Raw genomic sequence first — 21,451 nt, forward strand, 5'->3', positions numbered from 1 at the left:
GATGTCTACATTGTAATATTTTAATATCATGTAAAAGTTTAAATGAAATTAATCAAAACCTTTTGATTTTTACCATTTGAAAATTTCATCGAAATCAACATGTTCCCACAAAACATTTAAATGTTGGAAAAACTGCATTTTTCAATGGAAAACTATTGTGTTAGTAATGTTTCCATCATCACTAGTCTCCAGCTGTTATGGTGTCAAAGAAAAACTCAAGTACGTGAGCCAAATGTAACCAACTCAAAGATGAGTTGCCAGAGAGCCTGGAACCACAGGTTTGAACTGCCCCCATTCATCTCAGCAATGGGTTAACTCAGATGCTTGGTGGATGATAATTTAAACGGTCTTTCAGACTCAACAGAAGGAGCAATCAAGCCCCTTTATGTGGTAAAAAAACAGCTGCAGGCAATGAGGCTTCCACCCAAGACACTAAACCACATGGCCAGGCCAGCATTAACCCAGGCAGATGAATAGGGCTCTCCCTGGTTGCAAACACAGGGCTAGGTTGTGCATGTTGGAGGTAGGAAGCCAAGAGAATTAGTTCTGAATGTGACCCAGGAAGGAAACAGAGAGACAAGGGAGGGCTTCTTGGGCACAGAGCTTGCTGGAGTGGCAGACACAGGGATTCCGGAGCAAGGAAACTGCCTGCTGCTGTTAGTGTTCAGGGAAACAGGACCTTGTGAATAAACAAGATTTCACCAAAGAATTGACTTGACTCATATCATCCATTCCTCAAACTAACAGAAACAACCCTGCAGGGCCCTGAATATTGGACTAACTGCTCGGGCCAAAAGAGCAACAACAAAGAAGGGGAGAGCAAGACTCTTGGCTCCCATAATCATTCAAACAAGCTGCACTTTACTACAGCTGAATGCAAGGTGACACATCTAGGAGCAAGGAAGGCAGGCTTCCCCTACAGAATGGGGCCCTGTGTCCAGGAAAGCAGTGGCAACTCTGAAAAGGAACTAGGGGTGGACAAAACAACTCAGCATGAGCGCCCAGTTCAATGCAAGTACAAAAATGGCTGTTGTGATCCTTGACTGTATAAATAGGGGAACATTGAAGAGGATCAAGGGGATGATTTTACCTCTGTATATGGAATTGGTGAGACGAATACTAGAATGGTGCCTCCAGTTCTGGGGGGTGCTTTTTAAAAAGGATGTTGAAAAATTGGAGAGGGTACAGAAACAAGCCAGAGAAATGATTCAAGGGCTCAAGAAAATGCCTGACAGTGAGAGACTTGAGAAGATTAGGCTGTTTAAATCAAGAGGTGAGTCAATTACAGTGTAAAGCACATTCATGGGGGGAAAACACCAGGGACTAAAGGGATGCTGGGGATGCCTTCCAGGTGGAGTTTAAACCTAGCAGAGAAAGGCAGAACAAGAACCAAAGGCTGGAAGCTGAAGCCAGACCAGTTCCAGGTAAAAATGAGACACCGGTGTTTCACAGTGAGGGTGCTTCACCATTCGAACAAACTCTTAAGGGATGGGGTGGATTTTCCAGCTCTTGAGTCTTCAAACCAAGGCTGGATGCCTTCCTATAAGTGCTGGGGTATCTGGGTGATGTTCTCTGACCTGTGATAGACAGGAGAGTGAGACAAGATGATCTGAGGGTCCCTTCTAGCCTTAAAAGGTATGAAACGATGAAAATGAGTTGTTGTCTGAGGAGCCTTACTTGGGTCTCCTGGTCTTGCTGCAGCAGTTGATCATTTGCTTGTTGTGTTGGATAAAGGTCAGATGCTGATGACTGGATCTGTTAGGCCTTTTACAGTCTTAGTCACAAGGCATTGTTAACTCAGTGGCTCACACTGGCAGCCACACGCCTCTCAACTCCCTATTGGGCCCAGAGGACATTTCTGGGAAAGCAGTCATCCATTCATGTGGAATGACATGGGGTTATTTTCTGTGGTCTGTGGGGGAAGGGGGGCTGTGAGTTGGGATTCCTGGCTTCTATTCCTGGCTCTGGAAGGGGAGCACGGTCTAGTGGCTTAGAGCAGGCAGCAGGACTCCTGGGTTCTAGCCCTCGCTCGGGAGGTTTGTGGGGTCTAGTGGGTTAGAGCAAGTAGGGCTGGGAATCAGGACTTGTGAGTTCTGTTCTTGGCTCTGGGAGGGGCGTAGGTGTCTAGTGGTTAGAGCATGGGGATTGGGAGTCAGGGCTACTGGGTTTTATTCTCAGATGTGGCTGGGGAGAAGGGTCCAATGAGTAGAGTGGGGGGGACTGGGAGTCAGGATTCTTGGGTTCTATTGCCAACTGTGGGAATAGAGTGAAGTGGGGTCTGGTGAGTTAGCACAGGGGAACTCAGAGTCACGACTCTTGGATTCTGTTTCCATCTCTACAAGAGGTTTATGATCTAGCAGTGGGAATGGGAGGGACTGAGTGTCTGGATTTCTGGGTTTTATTCCCTAGTTGCGGAGAGAATAGTGTAATCCAGAGATTAGATTAGGGCAGGAGATTGGAAACTGAGTCTCGAAAGTTTATGACTACAAATATTAAATTTGTTAGTCTTTAAAGTGTCACAGAACTCTCGTTGTCTTTACTGGGAGGAGTGTTATTTTGTGGTTAGAGTAGTAGTAGAGTATTGATAGCTGAGAGTCTTGGGTTCTGTTCCCAACTCTGCAGAGTGGGGTCTAGTGCTGAAAGTGAGGGGGGAACTGGGAGTCAGGACTCCGGGGTTTTATCTGTCTTTCCCACTGACTTTCCATCCATAACCTTGTGCATGTTGCTCTGTGCATTACTTTGTTATTTCATAACACAGGTACAATAATATTCATCTACCTCCCACACAGGTGATTTGTTAAGCAATATGCGAAAAGCCCTTTGAGAGCACAGAGAAGGGCAGAGGAATTATTGTCTGGGATTGCTGTGTTCCCTCCAGCATCCGACAGGTCAAAGATGTAACCAGAATCAGTGTTTGTATTTGAACTGTGAGCCAGGCTTCCAAAGAATGCAGAACGCTCCCTTCAAGAAGAACACAGCCAAATGCAACAGAAACTGTTTATTTGCAAGAGCATCTCACATAGGTATTTTCTTTGTACAGTGAATAGATGCTTTCGTCCGTGTTCCAGGTAGAGTTTAAACCATGCAGGGATCAGGATATTTCTGCAGAGGATCCGTATTTTGATCCCATTAACTCCGGATTTTTTTTTTTAATGTGAAAATGTGCATTTTATTAATACAAAGCAGGAGTATAAGGAGAAAGATTCTCAAATCCAACAGTCAGTTGAGTTAGGGTCTGTCAATGCTGCAGTCATAGGCTGTGATTATGACTCAAGCAGACTAATTTTAATCTAGCTACCTTGGGTCCCAGAACAGTGAAGTTGCAGCAGCGCACGCTTGAGCAGGGGTTAGCCCTGCAAATAATGACCCAGGGTTCCAGGCAGGCTTGTACAGTCGGTGCTGAAGTACTTCTCTCTCTGGTACCTGAGCTAGTGAGATTAAAGGTAGCTCAGGTATGTCTGCTCAGGTCCAGTTACACCCTCAGGACTCCTGGATTTAGTTACCAGTTCTGGGAGAGTCTAGACTCAAGATCCAAAGGGGGACTTGACGTCTATATGGATAACAGGAATATCAATACAAAGAACAGTTTTAGAAGGGATATGAAACCTCATGCTTCAAGCCTTAAATCAATCTGTGACTACTAGAGCTGTGTGAAATTTTTCAACTGAAACTGTTTTGCGTGAAGAATGCAGATTTGATGACACTGAAACAATTCATGATTTCATGCTGGTTTGGCTGACTTGTTCATTTCAGGGGGAAAAATCCCCCCAAAACTAAATGTTTTGATTTTTCAATTTGAAATAACTTTGTTTAGAAATTTCCTTCAATTGTTATGTTATAAAAATACTAAAAAGCTTAAAAGCAGTTTGCAATCAAAGCAAAATGTTTAGTTTGAAACAAATTTTTTACACTTTTTGATTTGCCAAAAATTTCCTTTTCAGCCAAAGCATTTTTTCCCCTTGATTTTTCAAAAGTGACAGTGAGCTGAAAAATCTGTTGTTTGCCCAGCTTTCATGCTTGTTTGAGATCAAGATAAGACTTGGTGGGGAGATTATCCCATATCTGCCCACTGCAGGGTTCTCACACCTTCCTCTGAGGCATCTATTGTTGACCGCTGTCAGAGAGACTACAGGATCTTGGCTGTGATCCAGTCCAGCAGCTCCTATATTCTTTCACCTTTTCTGTTCATATTCTTACAGAATTCCCTTTAGAATTGCCATCTGACTGTCCTGCAGTACTGGGCCAGTCCTCAACTACATGGATTAACACCTGCTGAGAATCTGGCCTGACAGTGTTTGCTGAGTTGTTGGGTAACATGTGTTGGAACCCAGCAGAGTGCTATACTGGATTTTGAACTGCATGGAGAAGCTATATAGAGTAATTGATTTGTGTCCCCCACCTTGTACGCCAGCAGTCTCTGTGGTACAAATTCCTACTGTTCTCAGAGAAAAAGTGCTATGATTTGGGGGTCAATATACTGTTCGAAGAAGCTGATTCCCTGCATTAATTTTCCTGCAAAATTCAACTCCTATGGAGTTGTTACCGATACTTGCCTAATACTTCTGGCATGATTAAAACAGTAAGAGAGATAGGGAGATGTCTTCAAATGTGCCTCAGACCCCTTTTCAGAAGTGATTTAGAGCCACATTTTCAAAAGTATTTAGGTGCCAAGAGATTCAGTGCCTAATGGAATTTTCAAAAGCACCCAGGTAGGTGCGGTGCCTAATTCTCATGGGATGGCTACATCATTGTTGAAAATCAAACATAAACTCTTGGGCACTTAGGCACTTTTCAAAATTTTACCCATAGGCTCTACAACGGTTGCTTGTTTTTCTTTCCTTAACTGGCTTCCTTGGCTGGGTCTGGCAGGGTGGATTTCAGAAGGATCTTCATTTGTTGTTCTTCATCGCTCAGATGCCTGGATCTTAATGAAAAAGAATATCAATAAATATTAACATTTATACAAGCATCAAGAGATATACTTGGCTTAAAACAGATGCTCAGAGCTAATGGGGCCATATTTCAGTTGGTGTAAATCAGCCATAGGTACATTGGAGTCAAGGTGATCTCTCTATCTATCTATCTATTATGCATATCATTTTTTCCTCGCTCTTTCTCTCTCAATGGATACTTGTCGATATCACAAAGCCCGCACATGGTGCATCATGGCTACAGTTCCTGCCCTCCAATAGATTCTACTAACCGTCTCTCCACTTCCTCTATGGTCTCAGGCAATGGGACGTTGAGCGTCTCTGGCAGGAAGGCAGCTGCAATGCCGGAGATGATTGGGGCAACTCCATAAATAATCAGTGGCAGGGAGGGAAAGTATTCCCCCAACATCTTTGCCAATGGGGCAGTGATGCTGCCCAGGCGCGCCATGGTGTTGCTCAAACCCATGCCGGTCTGCCTGTGAATTTGAAATCATAACAAACAGAGCTATTAGCATAAGCCAAAGTGATGAGAAAAATCTGGGCTAAGGAGCTCACAGGCAATGAGCCAAACAGTACCCCTCAGCCAGGCCATGTGGATTAATAGAGTGACTAGGGAGTCAGGACACCTGGGTTCTCTTCCTGACTCTGCCACTGACCCACTGTGTGACCTTGGGCATCACTTCCTCTCTCAGTGCATTTCTTTCCCCTCCCACCCTCAGACTGTTTTGTCTAATATGATTGTGAAAAGCAGAGACTGCTCTCCCTATATGTCTGCGCAGCACCTGGCACAATGGGGGCCCTGACCTCAGTTGGGGTCTGTGCAGCAGTTAGAGCCATGGGGCTCTGCTGTGGTCTCTAGGTGCTAACTTAACAAATGGGGACTTTCCCTGGGGGCAGGTTACCTCATAAGTGCAGAGTTTCTTGCAGCTGAGACTGGGCTAGCTAGATCTTTCATCTGATATGGCAGTTCCTATGTTCCTAGAAGGGCGATTTTGGGTGCCTAGATCGAGATGCCTGAAAGGGCCCTGATTTTTCAGATGGCACATCTTCAGCAATTGCAGAGAACCAGGCCCAGTTGGGGTGTCTTAACATGGGCATCCCCTAAAATTCAAGGCACCCAAAAATCATTCGTAGAGTTGGTTGGGAAATTGTTTTCCTGTCCTATGATAATTTTTGACATTTCAAATATTTTTCACATTCTGAATCAGGATGAAATGTTGAAATTTCAAAAAATGTTGTGGATACAATATAAAAAAATTTGGTTTGGGTCCATCACATCACTTCATTTTGATTTTGACCATTATGAATTAGTACAAGTATTTTAACTAGAATTAGTTTACATTATCCAAAACACAAAGTTGTTTCCCACCAGAAAAATGGAATTTTTAATTTTGAAAATATAATTTCTAATCTTTTTTTCCAACCAGTCCCTTCCCATGAAAAGGGCTGGCTTTGATGAATCAGCTTTTTCCAGCAGAAAAATAAATTTTGATAAAAAACTCCCAACCAATTCTAATCACTAGCCACTTGGCCCTGGTCTTTGACTGTTCCATTGGGCTCCAAAGTGACATTTGAGTTGCACTCTTCGAGTTTTTTCTACATACCTAATGACTGTGGGGTACAGCTCACTCGTGTAGAGGTAGACACAGTTAAAGGAGGCAGCAAGACAGCCTTTTCCAAAGACAGCCAGAACTGTGCGCAGGGTCTGCAGATCTGGGGAAAAGAACATAATGGAGGAGGGTTAAGTACCCAGAAAAAGGCTGAAATGCTCAAGAAGGGTCAGGAGCCAATGGGATGTATCCTCAGCTACTGTAAGTCAGCTGTAGTTCCACTGGTGCCGATGGAGCCAGATCCCCAGTTGGTGTAATTCAGTATAGCTGCCCTAGAGTCAATGGGGCCAGATCCCTAGCTTCTTCATTAAAGCCGAAAAGGGCAAGAAATCAGTGGTGTTGGGCTAATTTACACCATCTGAGGATCTGTGCCTCAGTTTGCCATCTAGAAAGAAGAATGATATTCCTTTCTGTGTCTTGTCTGTTTAGATTGTGAGCTCTTTGGGGCAGGGCCTGTCTCTCACTTTAGGTCTGTGCAGTGACCGGCACAATGTGGCCCTGATCTCATCTGGGGTCTGTGCAGCACCTAGCACAATGCTGGCCTGGTCTTGCTCGTGGTCTGTGCAGTGCCTAGCACAATAATCAAATACTAACAACCATCCACCCAGCTTTGCTTGTGAACCTGTGTCTCAGTCACCCTCACAGACCATGATCATCCACTTTGCAACGATCTTGCAAGAGGCCAGCCCGGTTCAGGCTGAATATGTCTCTAGGGGTTGCTTCATGGGGAAGTGCCATGGCAACTGGTGTCATAAACAAGTGTCACCTGCTTCAATCTCTGGTAGCAGCAAATGGTTCTGCACCCTGCAGTACATCAGCCACAGAACATAGCTATGACACTATTGGTGGACTTCAGCCCCATTAGCCCTTACAGACTAGTTCCCCTAGCTCTTCTCCCTCCCGTGAGCTGACCATATCAGCCAGGCTTCAGACCTTTGGTATGACAAAAGCTTGAACATTTCTGGATCTAACTCTGAAAATCCAGGACACCAAGTAACCACCTTGTGGGACAAAGATGTTGGCTAGGATAGAGAGTCCAGCCAGGATGAGGGTAAGGGCCTGTGTGAACCGGCGCCCGATGAAGCTGATTGTGAGCACTGAGATGAACTTGGCTGGGAAATCAACAGCTCCAAAGATCAGCTGGATCAAGTAGATATTGACACCGAAATTCTGCAAGTCCATGGCCAATCCATAATAGGCAAAGCTGGTGGAGAACCTGGGATGGAACAGACAGATAGTGTTGCACAGAGAGTCCTTACTACTGAGTTTATTTGTTACAAGCATGTTCCCTTTCAACAGTAGGCCCTGGGAACGTGTTTAATGACTGGAGTCAGGACTCCTGGGTTCTCTTCACTGCTTTGGGTGGCAGTGCAGTCTAGTGAGTAGACTGCACTGGGTTCTGTTCATGGCTGTGGGAGGGGTTATGGTCTAGTGAGTTAGATTGCAGAGCAGCTGGGAGCAAGGACTCTTGGGTAGTATTCTCAGTTCTGGAAGAGGAGTGGGGCCTAGAGGTTCGAGCAAGAGGGGACTTTGCTCTGTTGTTAGCTCTCAGAGGGGAGTGGGGTCCAATGGCTGGGACAGGACAGACTAAGAGCCAAGGACTCCTGGGTTCTTTTCCCAGCTCTGCACATGGAATGTGCCCTCGTAATTAGAATAGGTGACTAGTGCCTCGTGATGGTTTTCTCTTTAGCTGCAGCAGGCTGACTCCCACGTGGGATTTACTAAAGTTTAGCTAAAACATACTGAATTGTGAACTAGTGGGATATTCAATCGAGGTGACTGACTGTCATGCCAAAAGCCCTAGTTGTCACTGACATGCCATGGGTTGAAGTGGAGCATCAATGGGACTTAGTAGAGCTGAGCAAAATTTTTCATCTAAAACTTTTTTCAGCACAAAATGCAGATTCAGCAACACCAAAATGCTTAGGGAATTCATGTCCGTTTTGCTGAATTGTTTCAATTAAAAAAAAATGACTCAAAAACAAAACCAAAAAAATATAAAAGTTTTGAGTTTTTGGTTCAAAATGATTCTTTGTCTCAACATTTTCTTTAATTTTATTTTAAAAAACATCTTAAAATATTTGAAAACAAAGCAAAATGTTTCATTTGGTTTTCTCAACTTTTTGATTAGTCAAAAATTAAGGAAAAAAATCATTCCCTGTTCAACCCAAATTTTTTTTTTTTCTGATTTTTCGAAATTGCCAGCAGGTCAAAAAATCCATTATTTGCCCCGTTCTAATGCTTTAGACTGTCAGCAAATTGCAGTGCTTGGTTTATTGATGCAGGCTGCTTTTTATCATTGTTTCAGCTTCCTCTTTGTGCGATCACAAGAACCGACTCACCAGACAAAGCAGAGGCAGCAGGAGATCCGGCGCATGACAGGTGTCCGCACTAAGTCGACGATGGTATAACTGTTCTTTACACAGGCTATTTCTTTCTGCATGTTGGATCTCAAGACCTGGGGAGAGAAGAGAGTTATGGATAACAGGGCTTGGTGCATGCATGATAGGAAAGGCCTGGAAACAGAGTAGGGGAATGGGAGGAAATGAGTTTCTGGATCATCCAGTAGTGCCAAAATTCTTGTCTCAGAGCAGGCTTCAGTGCAGAGAAAATAATATGTACATCTAGGAATAGATGGATGGATGGATAGATGGAAGGGTGTGCAAGGGGATGGATGGATGGATGGATAGAGAGGTGTGGGGGGGATGACAGATAGATGGGTATGCACAGGGATGAACAGATCGATTATGTGTATGAATGTATGTTTATAAAAAGATAAGTGTTTATGTCTAGAGGTGGATACATAGATGGATGGATGGATAGTTATGTATGTATGGCTATAGGTAGATAGATCGATAGAAGATATCTTGTACATATGGGGATCCTACTGTATGAGAGACAAGTCAGACCATGGCAAGAACACCAATGCTCACGAAACACTACAGCCAAATGTACTGCTGGTGTACATCTGCAGAGTCCACACAACATGAGTGTAGCCATGCCAATTTATACCTGTTTGTCCCACATGCCTATAGACCCCTAGGAGTCTGTGGAAGCTCTCAGCCTCTCTGAGATCCAGTCTTACTTCTATGTTGAGTTTGTCTCCTTCTTCCTTCTTCCGGTTTATCTTGGCCACTCTCTTGAGCTCCTTCACTGCCTGGTCAGGTCTGCCGGCTATCACCAGCCAGCGGGCGGACTCCGCAAACCACCTGGGAAGCAGAAGATATGAAAAGACACCTGCACAGAACACATGCATTGCTCTCATTGAACCGGGATCAGCGCCACTGGGGCATGGTGCAGTGCTTCTACACTAGGGGTAGTGCCCAAAGCCAATGCTGGCATTGCAGAGTGCAGTGACAGAGGCAGCAGGGAGCATGTGGAATAGCCACAGTGGAACCTGTATCCTCTTCTCTGTCTCTTCCCCCTGCTACCTGCAGCCTTCTGGTGAAAGCCAGGTGTTACTACAACCTGAAGCTCCATTCTCACCAGGAGACTGTCCGGTGGCAGCAGGTGGCACTGCACCCTGCTATGCATCAGAAAGGAAAGCTGCTTAGGGTGATAGCAGAGACCTGGCTTCAATTCCCTGCTCCCCAGCAGACTTCCTGTGCGATAGTTTAGTCTGTCTTTGTGTCTGAATCCCCTCATCTGTAAAAGAGGATAATAGCACTGCTCTCCCTCAGAAAGGTGTTGTGGATACAACTGGTCAGGCCTTTCCTGATGAAATATTTTTCCATTGAAAAATGCTGATTTGTTCAAACTGAAACTGTTTGCAGGAAAAGGTTGGTTGCAATGAATCTCTTGATTTAACAAAAAATGGGAAAAGGATCAAAATTTGACCTTTGTCAAAATTAAAAGTTCAACAATTTTGTTTCCAAATTTTTGTTCATTTACAGGAAAAAGAAGAAGAGCAATAAACAATAAAAAAGCCCCAGATCAAAAAGAAAAGTTTCCAAATTATCAAAAGGAAACATTTTGATTGACCTGACCTGAATATTTTTTCAGATTATCAATTCACAAAAGTTTTCCTGTCTTTGACTTTTTGGCCAGATTCAGGATGGGAACATTTTTCAAAATCTCAAAAATTCTCATGTTTTTGCCACCCAGCTCTAACTGGGATGATAAATACATTAAACATTGTGATGTGCCTACATATGATGGTGATGGATGCCCGATAAATATTGAAGATGGGTAAATCCTTCACATTACCTAGCAGTGACATTATGGGTAGATTAGAGCCTTATTTGGTTTCATTTGAAATCTTTCAAAATATTTAAAATATTTTCCAACAAAATGAAAGTTTTCATTTTATTTCCATTTTGAAAGGGGTCTTTATATTTCCTCTCTTTTGTTTCCTTTTGCCTTCTTTTTTCCTCTGGAAAATAGGGGAAAGTGAAAAAAATAACCCCAAAAATTGAAATGAAAACTTTTTATAAAAAAAATTGACAAATTTAGAAAGAAATGGTTATTTTTCAGCAAAACACTCCCCAAAATCCTGAAAACTAAAATGAAATTTTTTCTTTCACTGAAAATTTTTGAAGAAAATAATTTTTTGGGGGGTGAGGGGAAGCCATTTTTCTTGGAAAATAAATTTAAGACCTAAAATCTTCAACCATCTCTATTTATCTATTATCCTCTTAGTCTCACCATTTCTCGGGTTTGCTGAAACAATTCCAGGTATGAAACTCCAAAGCTTTCACTGCTGTTTGTTCATTATTATTTATTATTTGGATTACCGTAATGCCCAGATGGCCCAATCATGAGGCAGGGCCCCATTGTGCCAGGTGCTGAACAAAAAGACAGTCACTGCCCCAAACATTTTATAATCTAAGGACAAGACAAGCAACAACAGGTGGATACAAACAGATAGGGGAGCACAAGGAAACAGTTAGACTATATTGGTCAGCATTATAGGCAATTGTCTCTGCACACCAGCAGCCTGACCGAGGTCAAGTTTTTTTGTAGGCCTCACAGCAAAGGAGAGTTTGAAGAAGGATTTGAAGAAGGACAATGAAGTAGTTTTGCAGATGTTTACAGGGGAGCTCCTCCCCAGTGCAAGGGGCAACATGGGAGAAAGCACAAAAGTGCTTGTTTGAAAATTTAGCAAGTGGGTGATGGAGGCAGGTATCATAGGCCAATCAGAGTTGGAAGTCCACATTGTGCTCGTGAATGACAAATGAGATATGTACAGTGGAATAGGCTATGAACAGCTTTGTGAAGATGAGTAGTTTATGTGTGATGTGATGAAGAATGGGGAGCCAGTGGAGGGCTGCAAAGAGAGAGGTGACATGGACAAAGCACTGAGATAGGGAAATGATCTTTGCAGGAATGTTTTGAATGGATGTAAGTGGAGCAAGACTGATTTGCCAGAAGAGAGTGATGCAGTAATTGAGATGCAAGACAATGATAACCCAAGATAAGAAATTTGTTTGTTCTATTTGCTTAAAGTTTGTCTCATTCCTGCATCCAGTGAGAAGAGCAGAATTGAAGGGGGGGAATAGGTCAGAAAGGATCAGGATGAGTTAACCTACCAGGAGGAGATGAAAAAGATGAAAAAGGGCAAAGACACCACAAGCTGCAGCCAGCGCCAGTTGGGGATGGCATAAGCCACCCCAGCCAGAAGAAACTGCCCGATGGTGTAGCAATATCCATACATAGTGCCCACAATGGCCCGTGTGCTGGTGGGTGTCCATTCCACAGCTGGGGAGAGACACACACAAAGGGAAAATAATCTCTCTGTCCTTAGGCTGATGCCCTCCAGTGGTGAGAGCAAGCAGGAGTGGAGGCAGCAGGAAGCATGTACAAACAGCTCTTTGAGGCTGAGATGAACCTGCATTTTCTGTGCCTCCTTCCCCTGCTACCTGCATCCCACCTAGCAGCAGCAGGCAGTACTGCACTCTGCTGGAGGCGCTCCATTCCTCCTCCCCATGGCAGCAGCCAGTCTGTGCCCTGCAGCAGCTCCAGCCCCCTGTTGGCAGCAAGCAGTACTGTACCCTGCAGGGCTACAGTAGCACCAGTCCCCCAGTGGCAGCAGGCGGTACTGCCCTCTGCAAAGTTGCAAACACTCCAGAAGACCCCCCAGTGGCAGCTCTAGCATCCCACAGTGGCACACTTATGCACCCTGAAGTACATCAGCCACAATACACAGCTATTATGTAATAGATTAGGCTGAGTTCCGTTAGCCTCTGATAACCAGCTGTCCCTGGGTCCTCCAGCTCCTGCACTCTGGCTCTACTGAAGCACATGGAGAGGGATTGTTGCAGAGAACTCAGTTCTCATTTAGGTACCACATTTTTAGAAGAGGACAGGGCCAGTTTTCGTAGTGCACAATACCCATTGAAGCACCTAAATAACGTGCTCAGGTCTTTGTCAACTGTAGCAATTAGTGTCCTAATGGGAACTGCTGAGTGCTTTGGTAAATCTAAGTTGGAATAGGAGCCAGGACCTTTGGAAATCTAGCTCCTGATTTTTGGTGCTGAGACCTTGGATATCCCACCAGTGCTGTGTGTGCTTCTGGTCTCTCTGTGCTCCCACCACAGAGTAATTCATCAGCTGCTGCGACAAGGCACCTCATTCTATCCCCAGTAACCAGCTTGTCAGGCCCCAGACACACTTACACAGAGAGACGCCGTTCAGCACGATGCCTGAGAAGGCCATTCCAGTCAGGAAGCGGAAGATGCAGTAGGCAGTGAAGGTGGGTGAGAAGGCAGAGCAGGTGCCCGTGACGGCCATCTGCAAGTAGCACCAAATCAAGAGTGACCTGCGGCCAAACCTGAGCCAAAAAGAACCAAGAGAACAGGTGAGGGAAACCCAGGAAATTGAGGCAAGTGTGTTCAGAGTAGGAGTTAACCCTGGTGCAAGGAACTCCTGCTGCCATTAGCTGGTATGGCTTCCTGGCTAGAGGAGTAGGCAGAGGCAGGAGGCCCCAGTTCTAATATCAGCTCTGTGGCATGTGACAAAAAGTTATTGATGGAAATACTTCATGACAGTCATGCTGTAGCTGCAAATGATGAGGCCTACAGGGCTAGATAACCCTACTTGGCAGCAGGGAGGTCCCCACAGATAAGGTGTACCTATCTTCTTGGCAGAGGTGGGTAGGCTCCTCACACTCCTGCTGCCCCTGAGCAAGTGAGTTTTGGACATAGTGCCCCATAGAAATGTGAGAGGACAATTAGGCCCAGCAGTGCTCTGATTCATAGATTACAAGGCCGGAAGGAACCACTATGTTCTTCTAGACTGACCTCTGTATAACGATGGCCCTGATTTAATTCCTAGGTGAACTACAGCAGATCTGTTAGAAAAATATCCAATCTTCATTTTAAAATCTCCAGTGATGGAGAATCCACCACAGCCCTTGGGCCATTGTTCCAATGATTAATTCCTTTAGCTGTTACAAATTTGCACTTTATTTCCAGTCTGAATTTGTCTAGCTTCAATTTCCAGCCACTGGATCTTGTTAGACCTTTGTCTGCTAGATTGAAGAGTTCTCTGTCATCGGATTTCTGTTCCCCTTGTAGGTACCTATATAGAGATCCCTGTGTTTTTCGCAAATGTGAAATAATATGAAATAAAACAAAAAAAACTCATCCTGCAGTGGCAGCTCCTGTCTGGTGGGGCTCGGCCTGGCTCCCCACTCTGAACAGGGTTGCGCCTGGCCAATCCTGTGCAGCACTGCGACCCCGTGTTCCAGGTCACAACACTCAGAGTGGAGAGCTGGGCCCAGTTCCACCGGACAGGAGCTGCTTCTGTGGGTAAGTGCAGGGCAGACTTGGTCTGCAACCGCCTCAGGGTGTCCTACACCTGTGGCAAGACTCGCCTTCCCCAGAGCCTCCTAACACCAGGTGGCAGGACTCAGCCCCCTTCCAGGGCCGCCTACCCCACTCCACGGACAGGACCTAATCCCTCTGTATGGATAAAATGAACAAAACAAAAACAACAAGAAATTCCCAAAACATAGAACAAATAATTATAAAAAGAATTCACAGGGCTCCATCTATAAACTGTGATCAAGTCATCCCTTAACCTTTGCTTTGTAGATTGAGCTACTGGAGTCTCTCAATGTAAGACACATTTTCCAAGCCTTTAATCATTCTCTGACTCCTTTCCAGCCTACCAACATCCTTCTGGAATTGTGGACACCAGAACTGGACACAGCATTCCAGTAGCAGTTACATCAGTGCCAAATACAGAAATAACATAACTTCTCTCCTTCTGCTTGAGATTTCTGATTCCCTCAGGGATTAGCCTTGCTCAGATTCATAATGACCTTGCCCTCACCTGTCTGACAGGCCTCCAAAGACGATGCCTCCCACCAGGATCCCAGCCATGTAGATCGACTGAGCCATCTGCTTCAGCCGCCGGGAGTCACACACCAGGTCCCACTGTAAGGGGAAGAGAAAACGAAGCTCGGTTCCAGGAGGAGACCTTCTGTTTAAGGTGCCAGACTGGGGCTCAGAAGAGCTGGGTTCAATTCCTGGCTCAGTCGGTGTCTTACACTGAGGTTTTCGAACCACTGATGGCATTTCAACAGCCAGTTCCCATTGTGATCAGTACAGTTACTTTTAATTTATTCGTTAAAAGTCCAACACAATTTACATTTAATGGGAAATGTAATCTGCAGGGCATCGCAGCCTTAACCTCTCTGAGCCTCAATGTCTATCGCCTGTAACATGAGGGAGAATCATCCTTCCTTTGTCTGTTTAGACTGTAAATGTTTTGGGTCTCTAGCTCTGTATCTGTGCAGCACCCAGCACAGTTGGGCCCCCGTCTCAGTTGTGGTCCATGCAGCACCCTGCACAATCTCAAATGGGGTCTGTGCAGTGACTGGCATGATAGGGCCCTGATTGGAGCTGATGTCCATGCAGTGCCCAGCACAAGGGTTCCCCAGTCTCAGCTTGGGTCTGTGCAGGATCCGGCATAGAGCATCCCTGAACTCAGCTGGGGTCTGTGCAGTGCCCACCACAATGGATCCTAGATGTTATGTAGGATAAAATGTAATGATCCCATATGAAGTAGATGGTCTTGAGAGGAGTGAGAGTTCAAGAGACCTGGATCTCTATTCCTGGTTCTGACACTGACTTGCTGTGACTTGGGGCAAGTCTAGCTGCCTCACTGTGCCTCAGTTTTCCCCCAGCCGTGAGATGGGCTGGTAAGGTTTAGTCACTATTTTAAAGCCCTTTGAGATCTAGGGGAGAGCATGGCTAACTCTTATCATGGTGCATGCTTCCTTTATTGTGGACTAGTGGATTATGTCCAGTTTAATTGAGAGGAAACTGACTGCAAAATGGACTGGGGAATTCCCACCCCAAGCAATGTAACCACAGCTTTCTCGTACTGATACACTGAAAGAATCCAGACTCTGTGATGTGTAAAGGACTGTGTCCTGCTTTCCTTTACACCTATGCAATGGCAGCCACTTGAAACTGCATGGATTGAAGTGACATTCTGGCCCCTCTGGCAACTAAGAACAGCACATGGCCCTGGATGAAATTCTGCACTGATTTAGGCTCCATGAAACCAATCTGATGTCAGTGGACATGCAGGGGATGTAGGTTGGTTCAAATTTTAAGGTCAGATACTCGGGAGAAGGGGGTTGATAGATTCTGTGATCTCCTGTGCACATAGGACAGTGAAACTTAGTTGCAAATATTCATGGAACAGGAATGATTCTGACAAAAATATTTTCAACTATCCACCCCATTTTCCTCCCCATGGTTTAAGCATCCTTTTCCAACCTAGTTACCCGCACTGCAGCAGCTCTTGCTCTCACGTACCTCTGTAACGATGGTGCTGGTGAAAATGCTCTTGTCGTACACCCACCCATCAGTGCAGGGTTCAGTCTCCATCTCGGTTATGTTTGTGACTGTGGCATTGGGGTCTAGGAGCTGCCACTGGGTAGTGATAAAACGGTGGCACTTCTTTGGCTGCTGGTTGCTGTCCATGGGGATGGAGACTCTGAGGAGGTCCCTGGCACCAAGCTTTCCGGTGAGGTTAGTGTAAGGAGTGTCGTTGATGTTGATATGGACATGGCAGTGGTGCTCAGAGGTGGCAGCAGTAAAGTTCTGCAAGAGGTTATGACTGGCCATCATGAAAACTGGGATCGCCAGTAGAATGATGTAGATGATTTGGAAGCGACCCATACCCCCGACATGGTCTAAGAGCTCAACAAAACTCATGGCACCAGGTTGGGAGATTCAGCACAAAACGTCTGGGTTAAGCAAAAATAAGAAACAATGGGACTCAAATAATCAACGTTACCTGAATAGGTCGATTACTTGTAAAATTAAACGTTGCAAGATCAAAATATCTACAAAGAAAGACGTTAATTTGCATCCAATTTGTGGTCCACTTCAGAAACTCAAAGATAGCCATAAAGTGCAGCACTTCTTAGAAAAAGTCAGGTGTTGGCAAATAGTGTCAGCAGATTCTTGAGGTTGTAGTCTCCAAAGAAGGCGCATTGAGTTATATTCTCCCTAATTGATGTCGCTTCCTCTTTGTTGCAAAAATTCCCATGCAATCATTCCTAGTTTGCTGTCAGCTGTGTGAAAATGCCACACATCTCTTCCATGAACTCTAGACATATAAGGGGATGGTTTTGTCAGGCTTGATTCCACATTGATCCTTGCATTTTACCCTCTGGAAAAGCAGGTGAGGTTTAGCTATTTCTCGGAGGGTTATATAAGATCTTAAGCAGGTCACTTGGTTAAAGTTTTACTTTGATTTGCATGGATTAAGTCAAAAAAAGAGAAAATCTGAAAGAAATGTGCTAGATACAGCACCAAATGCTTCAAGTGCAGAGGTGACAAACTCATTGACCCAAACTGATAATCCAGATTGCCTTTGGGTGAGTATATTATTCATGCCACAGGGCTAGAAATTAACTTTAACTAAGAAGGATCCAGATTTAGCTGTCACTATTCTTAAAATACCACCTGGATATACCCAGCTGAGACTGGGGCCCTATTGTGTCAGGGATTGTACAGCCACAACAGTTTACAGTCTAAATAGATGAGACAGACCAAAGGGAGAAATGTAATTAGTGCTGGTCTGAAAATTTTTAACAAAAGGGTTTTCCAGGAAACGTTTTGCAGGAAAGTGCCATTTTTGACAATTTCTTGACTCTAAAATCTTTTAAGAAAAAAGTTTTGAAGATGAAAAATTGGAGATGATAAATTTCAGTTTTTCAGTGTACAATGACTTTTTGTTTAGAAATGTGAGCTAATTGTAGTAAAAAAAAATGTTTTGAAAACTACAAAATGGCTGAAATAGAAACAAAATGGTTCAATTGACCAAACCAAATTTTCTTTCTTTTTTTTCTTCTTTTTTTTTTTTAATTTTGAAAATTTTGGAGATTTCAACTTTTCATTCTGATTCTAGGCTGGAATTTTGTTTGGAATCTCAAAGAATTTTCTCTGGATGGAAAACCTGCCCTGCACTATTTTTATCTTCCTTTTACACATGGGAAAACTGAGGCACAGGGCAAGACAAAATCACTTGCCCAAGTGTCTGCAACACAACTCGGGATAGAGCCTTGAATTTGTGAGTCCTTATCCCATGCATTAACTCTGAGGCCATTGCTCCTCCCAAGGCTTTTCTTGTTGTGGTGTGTTGTTTTAATGCCTGATGAATGGCTTGGTATGTCCGGTACTGCCAGAGTCAGCTGTGATCATCTTGATTGGCTTAGTGAAGGTGTCAGTTGCTTATTATATGCTGCCACTCATGCCTTGCAGCTGAAGTGCTAAGGGTCTCAATCAAGCAATTTTGGGGGGTTTAATGAAGGATAGTATCTGAGTAAAAAAGAAATGAGATATGATCCTAAGACTGTTCTATTATTGGTTATGGTTTGTTTTGTTTCCAGGTACCAATGACTGGCATAGATAGATAGATAGATAGATAGATATGGGGATAGATGGATGGACAGATATTTCTTTTAGGTCATGTCTTATCTTTTCTGAGGGAGGGAAAAGCTGAGGAGCTTAGCAAAAGTGGGGGAGTTCTGTTCTGGGGGGGCGAGCAGGGCAGTGAGAGCTCGCATAGCAGGTCTGTGCCCCGCCCCACCGCTCTGTGAGGGCCCCTGTGACCCAGGCAGGCTCAGAGGCAGCTCTGCTATCTGCACTGCAGAACCAGTGGTGGTTGCACCCTGTCAGGGGGAGGGAAGTAGGAGCAGAGGCTGCTGCAAGAGCAGCTACCCAATATCACCTCAGGGGCTGGCAGGAGGCTCAGTGTCTTCTATGTCCCCAAAGATTCTCCCCGCTGCCTGTGTACAGGGGCTGAGCCTGGATGCAGGATTCAGCTTGTGATGTGGGATGGAGCTGGAGGCCATGTGGTTGGGTGCAGCGTTGCCAGCTCTCAGAAACTGCTGGATTTCAGCAGGAGCTGGAGCCAGTCTCCAGATGACAGAGAAGGTGTCAGCTTGCTTGTGAATGTCACCCTTGCCAAGCCCCCTCTGATTGACTGCCTGCCCCACTGCCCAACCTTCCGGGGAAGAGCAGCCAATCACAGCTGCTGCAGGATGTGGGCTGGCCCCTCTCCACCTCCTTCCTCCCCCCAAACGAGGGCCCAGCCCTTCCCACCTCTCTCCTCCTGCAAACCAGGGTTTGGCCTCTTTCTCCATCCTCCTCCTCCTCCCCCCTTCGACCTCCCCACAAACCAGGGCTTGACCCCCACCTCCTTCCCTCCCTCCCCACTGCAAACCAGGGCCTGGCCCCTTTTTCCCTCCTCCTCCTCCCCCACTGCAGATGAGGACCTGTCCCCTCCTTTCCTCCTTCTCCCCCTTCTGCAAATCAGGGCCCATCCCCTCCTCACCCCACCCCCACAAACCAGGGTCTCGCCCCTCTCTCCCTCCTCCCCAAGTCCCTATTTCTACCACTCTCTCTCGTTTCTGGGTGTTTCCCCGGAAGTGCTGACCAATGCTGCGAGGCTTGCAGGAGGAGTGGTACAACTGATACCCTGGGGCTTGCAGGAGGAGTGGTTTAAGGTACAACTGATACCCTGGAGCCCACCTCATTGCTGAGGGCAGAGGCATTGGGATTGCTGGGAGTAACCAGTGTCCGGGGCTGGATTTCGCAGGGGAACGATTCAAATGGACCCGGAGACTGAGGTGCACCTATTCATACCCTGCAAAGTGATGTTAGGGCTGCATCACCTGAAGAACAATTTGTGAGGAATGGAGAACAATTGGAGGCTCTCCTGCCCCTCCCCCCTCCTTTCTCCTTCTAGCAACATCTGGCTTGGAAGGGGGTTGGGGTGGGGGGGAACCTCACTGCAGCTGCCCCCTTCTAGGCCTTGGGGAGTGGGGTGAAGAATCCCTACTTGGAGCTGCAGGAGCAGCAGAGATGGGCTGGGGTTTGGGTCAGTGCATAATTCATTGGCTGGGCTGGGGAAGAGGCAGATGTGGGACTCGGGGTACAGCTGAGAAGGAAACGGTTTTCCCCACCCCTCATGAGCTTTCACAATTTTGCCATTTTTTTCCTGTCCTGCATTGGGACGAAAAATCATAATGGCAGAAAAGTTTGCAGACCAATAATCCTAAAAAAAAATTCCAGCTGGGTGACTCAAAAAGTGCCTTCAATTTCCATCTTTTCCATCATTTCTTTTCAGTAGAAATAAACTAAACATTCAAAACAGCCATTTAGAAACTGAAAACAAAACATTTAATTTTGAAAAGGGGATATGTGGAAAAGTTTGGCATTCCTCCCTCCCTTTGCTCCCACCCATCTGTAAAACTAGGATAATGATCCTCTGTAAAGTGCTTTGAGAACTATGGATGAAAAGCCTAGGCAAGAACTAGGGATTACTAATAGTGGCCATCAAGTGAGTCTTTTTTTTTTTTTCTTCACACTGTCCTTTATTGGTTCGGAGGCATTTGCTGATTGTTAAATGGAAAAATCCCAATGTAATAATCTAACTGAAATCAATTTACAAAAGCTTAGTACACTTCTATATAACCAAACAACAACAATTTAACAGGCTCCCTTTCTCAGAGATCTTTATTTACAAATCAGATTCAAGTGTAGTTTTAAGGTATATTAAAACCAAAGACAATCACAGACTTCACTAAAGCTGATGGGTGTGCCAACCCTCCTGTTTCAGTCAGTTCCATGGAAGGACCAATTAAGCCTGTTTTACGTAGTAGAGAGCAAGCAACAAAGAATGAAGAGACCACCTCTGGGAGCTCAGAGCTAAGCCCTGCCTGCTGAGAGGTTTTCCTGGTTGCAGACACAGGGGCTAGGAAGGAAGTTGGTTTTGCAGCAGTGTGTACTGGAGGCAGAAAGCCAACCAGAAGCAGTTGGGGGAGTCTGAGAGGACACAGAGAGGCAGGGCTTCTTGAGTACAAAGCAGGCTGGTGGGGCAGACATGGGAATTTCTGAGCAGGAAAACTGCCAGCTGTTGTGAGTTTCTCTTGGAAACAGGACTGTGTGTGCATTCTTTGTGAATAAACTAGATTATATCATGAGCTCCCGGTGCGATGCTGGGCCTAAAGGGCCAATGGGATCTTGGTTGTTTAAACAGGGGAGTAGTGAGTAGGAGCAGGGAGATTTTACCTCTGTATACAGCATTGATGAGACCCACAGTGGAATACTGCATCCAATTCTAGTGCGCACATTCTTACAAGGACGTTGAAAAATTGGTGAGGGTGCAGCCAGGAGCCAGAGAAATTGTTGGAGGGCTGGAGAAAATGCCTGAGTGTGAGAGACCTGGAGAGCTCATTTTGTTTAGCTACTCAAAAAAAAAAAAAAAAAAGAGAGAGAGAGAGAGACTGAGAGGTGACTTGATAACAGTGTACAAGGATCTTCGTGGGGAGGAAACCCCAGATACTAAAGGGCTCTTTAACCTCATGGAGAGAGGCAGAACAAGAACCAATGGCTGGAAGTTAAAACCAGACACATTCCAATTAGAGGCAACAATGTTTCC

The 21,451-nt window shown here is 45.2% G+C and overlaps 1 protein-coding gene across 1 annotated transcript; it reads right to left on the reverse strand.

Annotated features, from left to right (window-relative positions):
• Positions 1 to 2,983: 2,983 nt before the first annotated feature.
• LOC137150216 (solute carrier family 22 member 6-A-like) lies at positions 2,984 to 17,169 on the reverse strand. The gene is made up of 10 exons (XM_067543987.1): positions 16,312 to 17,169; positions 14,816 to 14,919; positions 13,156 to 13,310; positions 12,070 to 12,238; positions 9,627 to 9,750; positions 8,884 to 8,999; positions 7,543 to 7,757; positions 6,536 to 6,644; positions 5,204 to 5,407; positions 2,984 to 4,924 (listed from the first exon to the last, which is right to left on the reverse strand). Exons 1-10 carry the CDS (start codon positions 16,711 to 16,713, stop codon positions 4,840 to 4,842), a joined length of 1,683 nt encoding a protein of 560 aa, XP_067400088.1. The 5' UTR covers positions 16,714 to 17,169; the 3' UTR covers positions 2,984 to 4,839.
• Between the last annotated feature and the right edge of the window lie 4,282 nt (positions 17,170 to 21,451).

The sequence above is a fragment of the Emydura macquarii genome, unplaced genomic scaffold (genome assembly GCF_026122565.2).
Source record: "Emydura macquarii macquarii isolate MOO-44397 ecotype Brisbane River unplaced genomic scaffold, CSIRO-AGI_Emac_v2 contig_968, whole genome shotgun sequence".
Taxonomy (NCBI): domain Eukaryota; kingdom Metazoa; phylum Chordata; order Testudines; family Chelidae; genus Emydura; species Emydura macquarii.

Coding starts and splice junctions, on each gene's coding strand:
- LOC137150216 (XM_067543987.1), bottom strand. CDS start 16,713: ATGAGTTTTGTTGAGCTCTTAGACCATGTCGGGGGTATGGGTCGCTTC. Junction 7,758..8,883: donor TGCTGCCTCTGCTTTGTCTG/GTGAGTCGGTTC, acceptor GTTCCATCCCAG/GTTCTCCACCAGCTTTGCCT. Junction 6,645..7,542: donor CAACATCTTTGTCCCACAAG/GTGGTTACTTGG, acceptor TCTTTTCCCCAG/ATCTGCAGACCCTGCGCACA.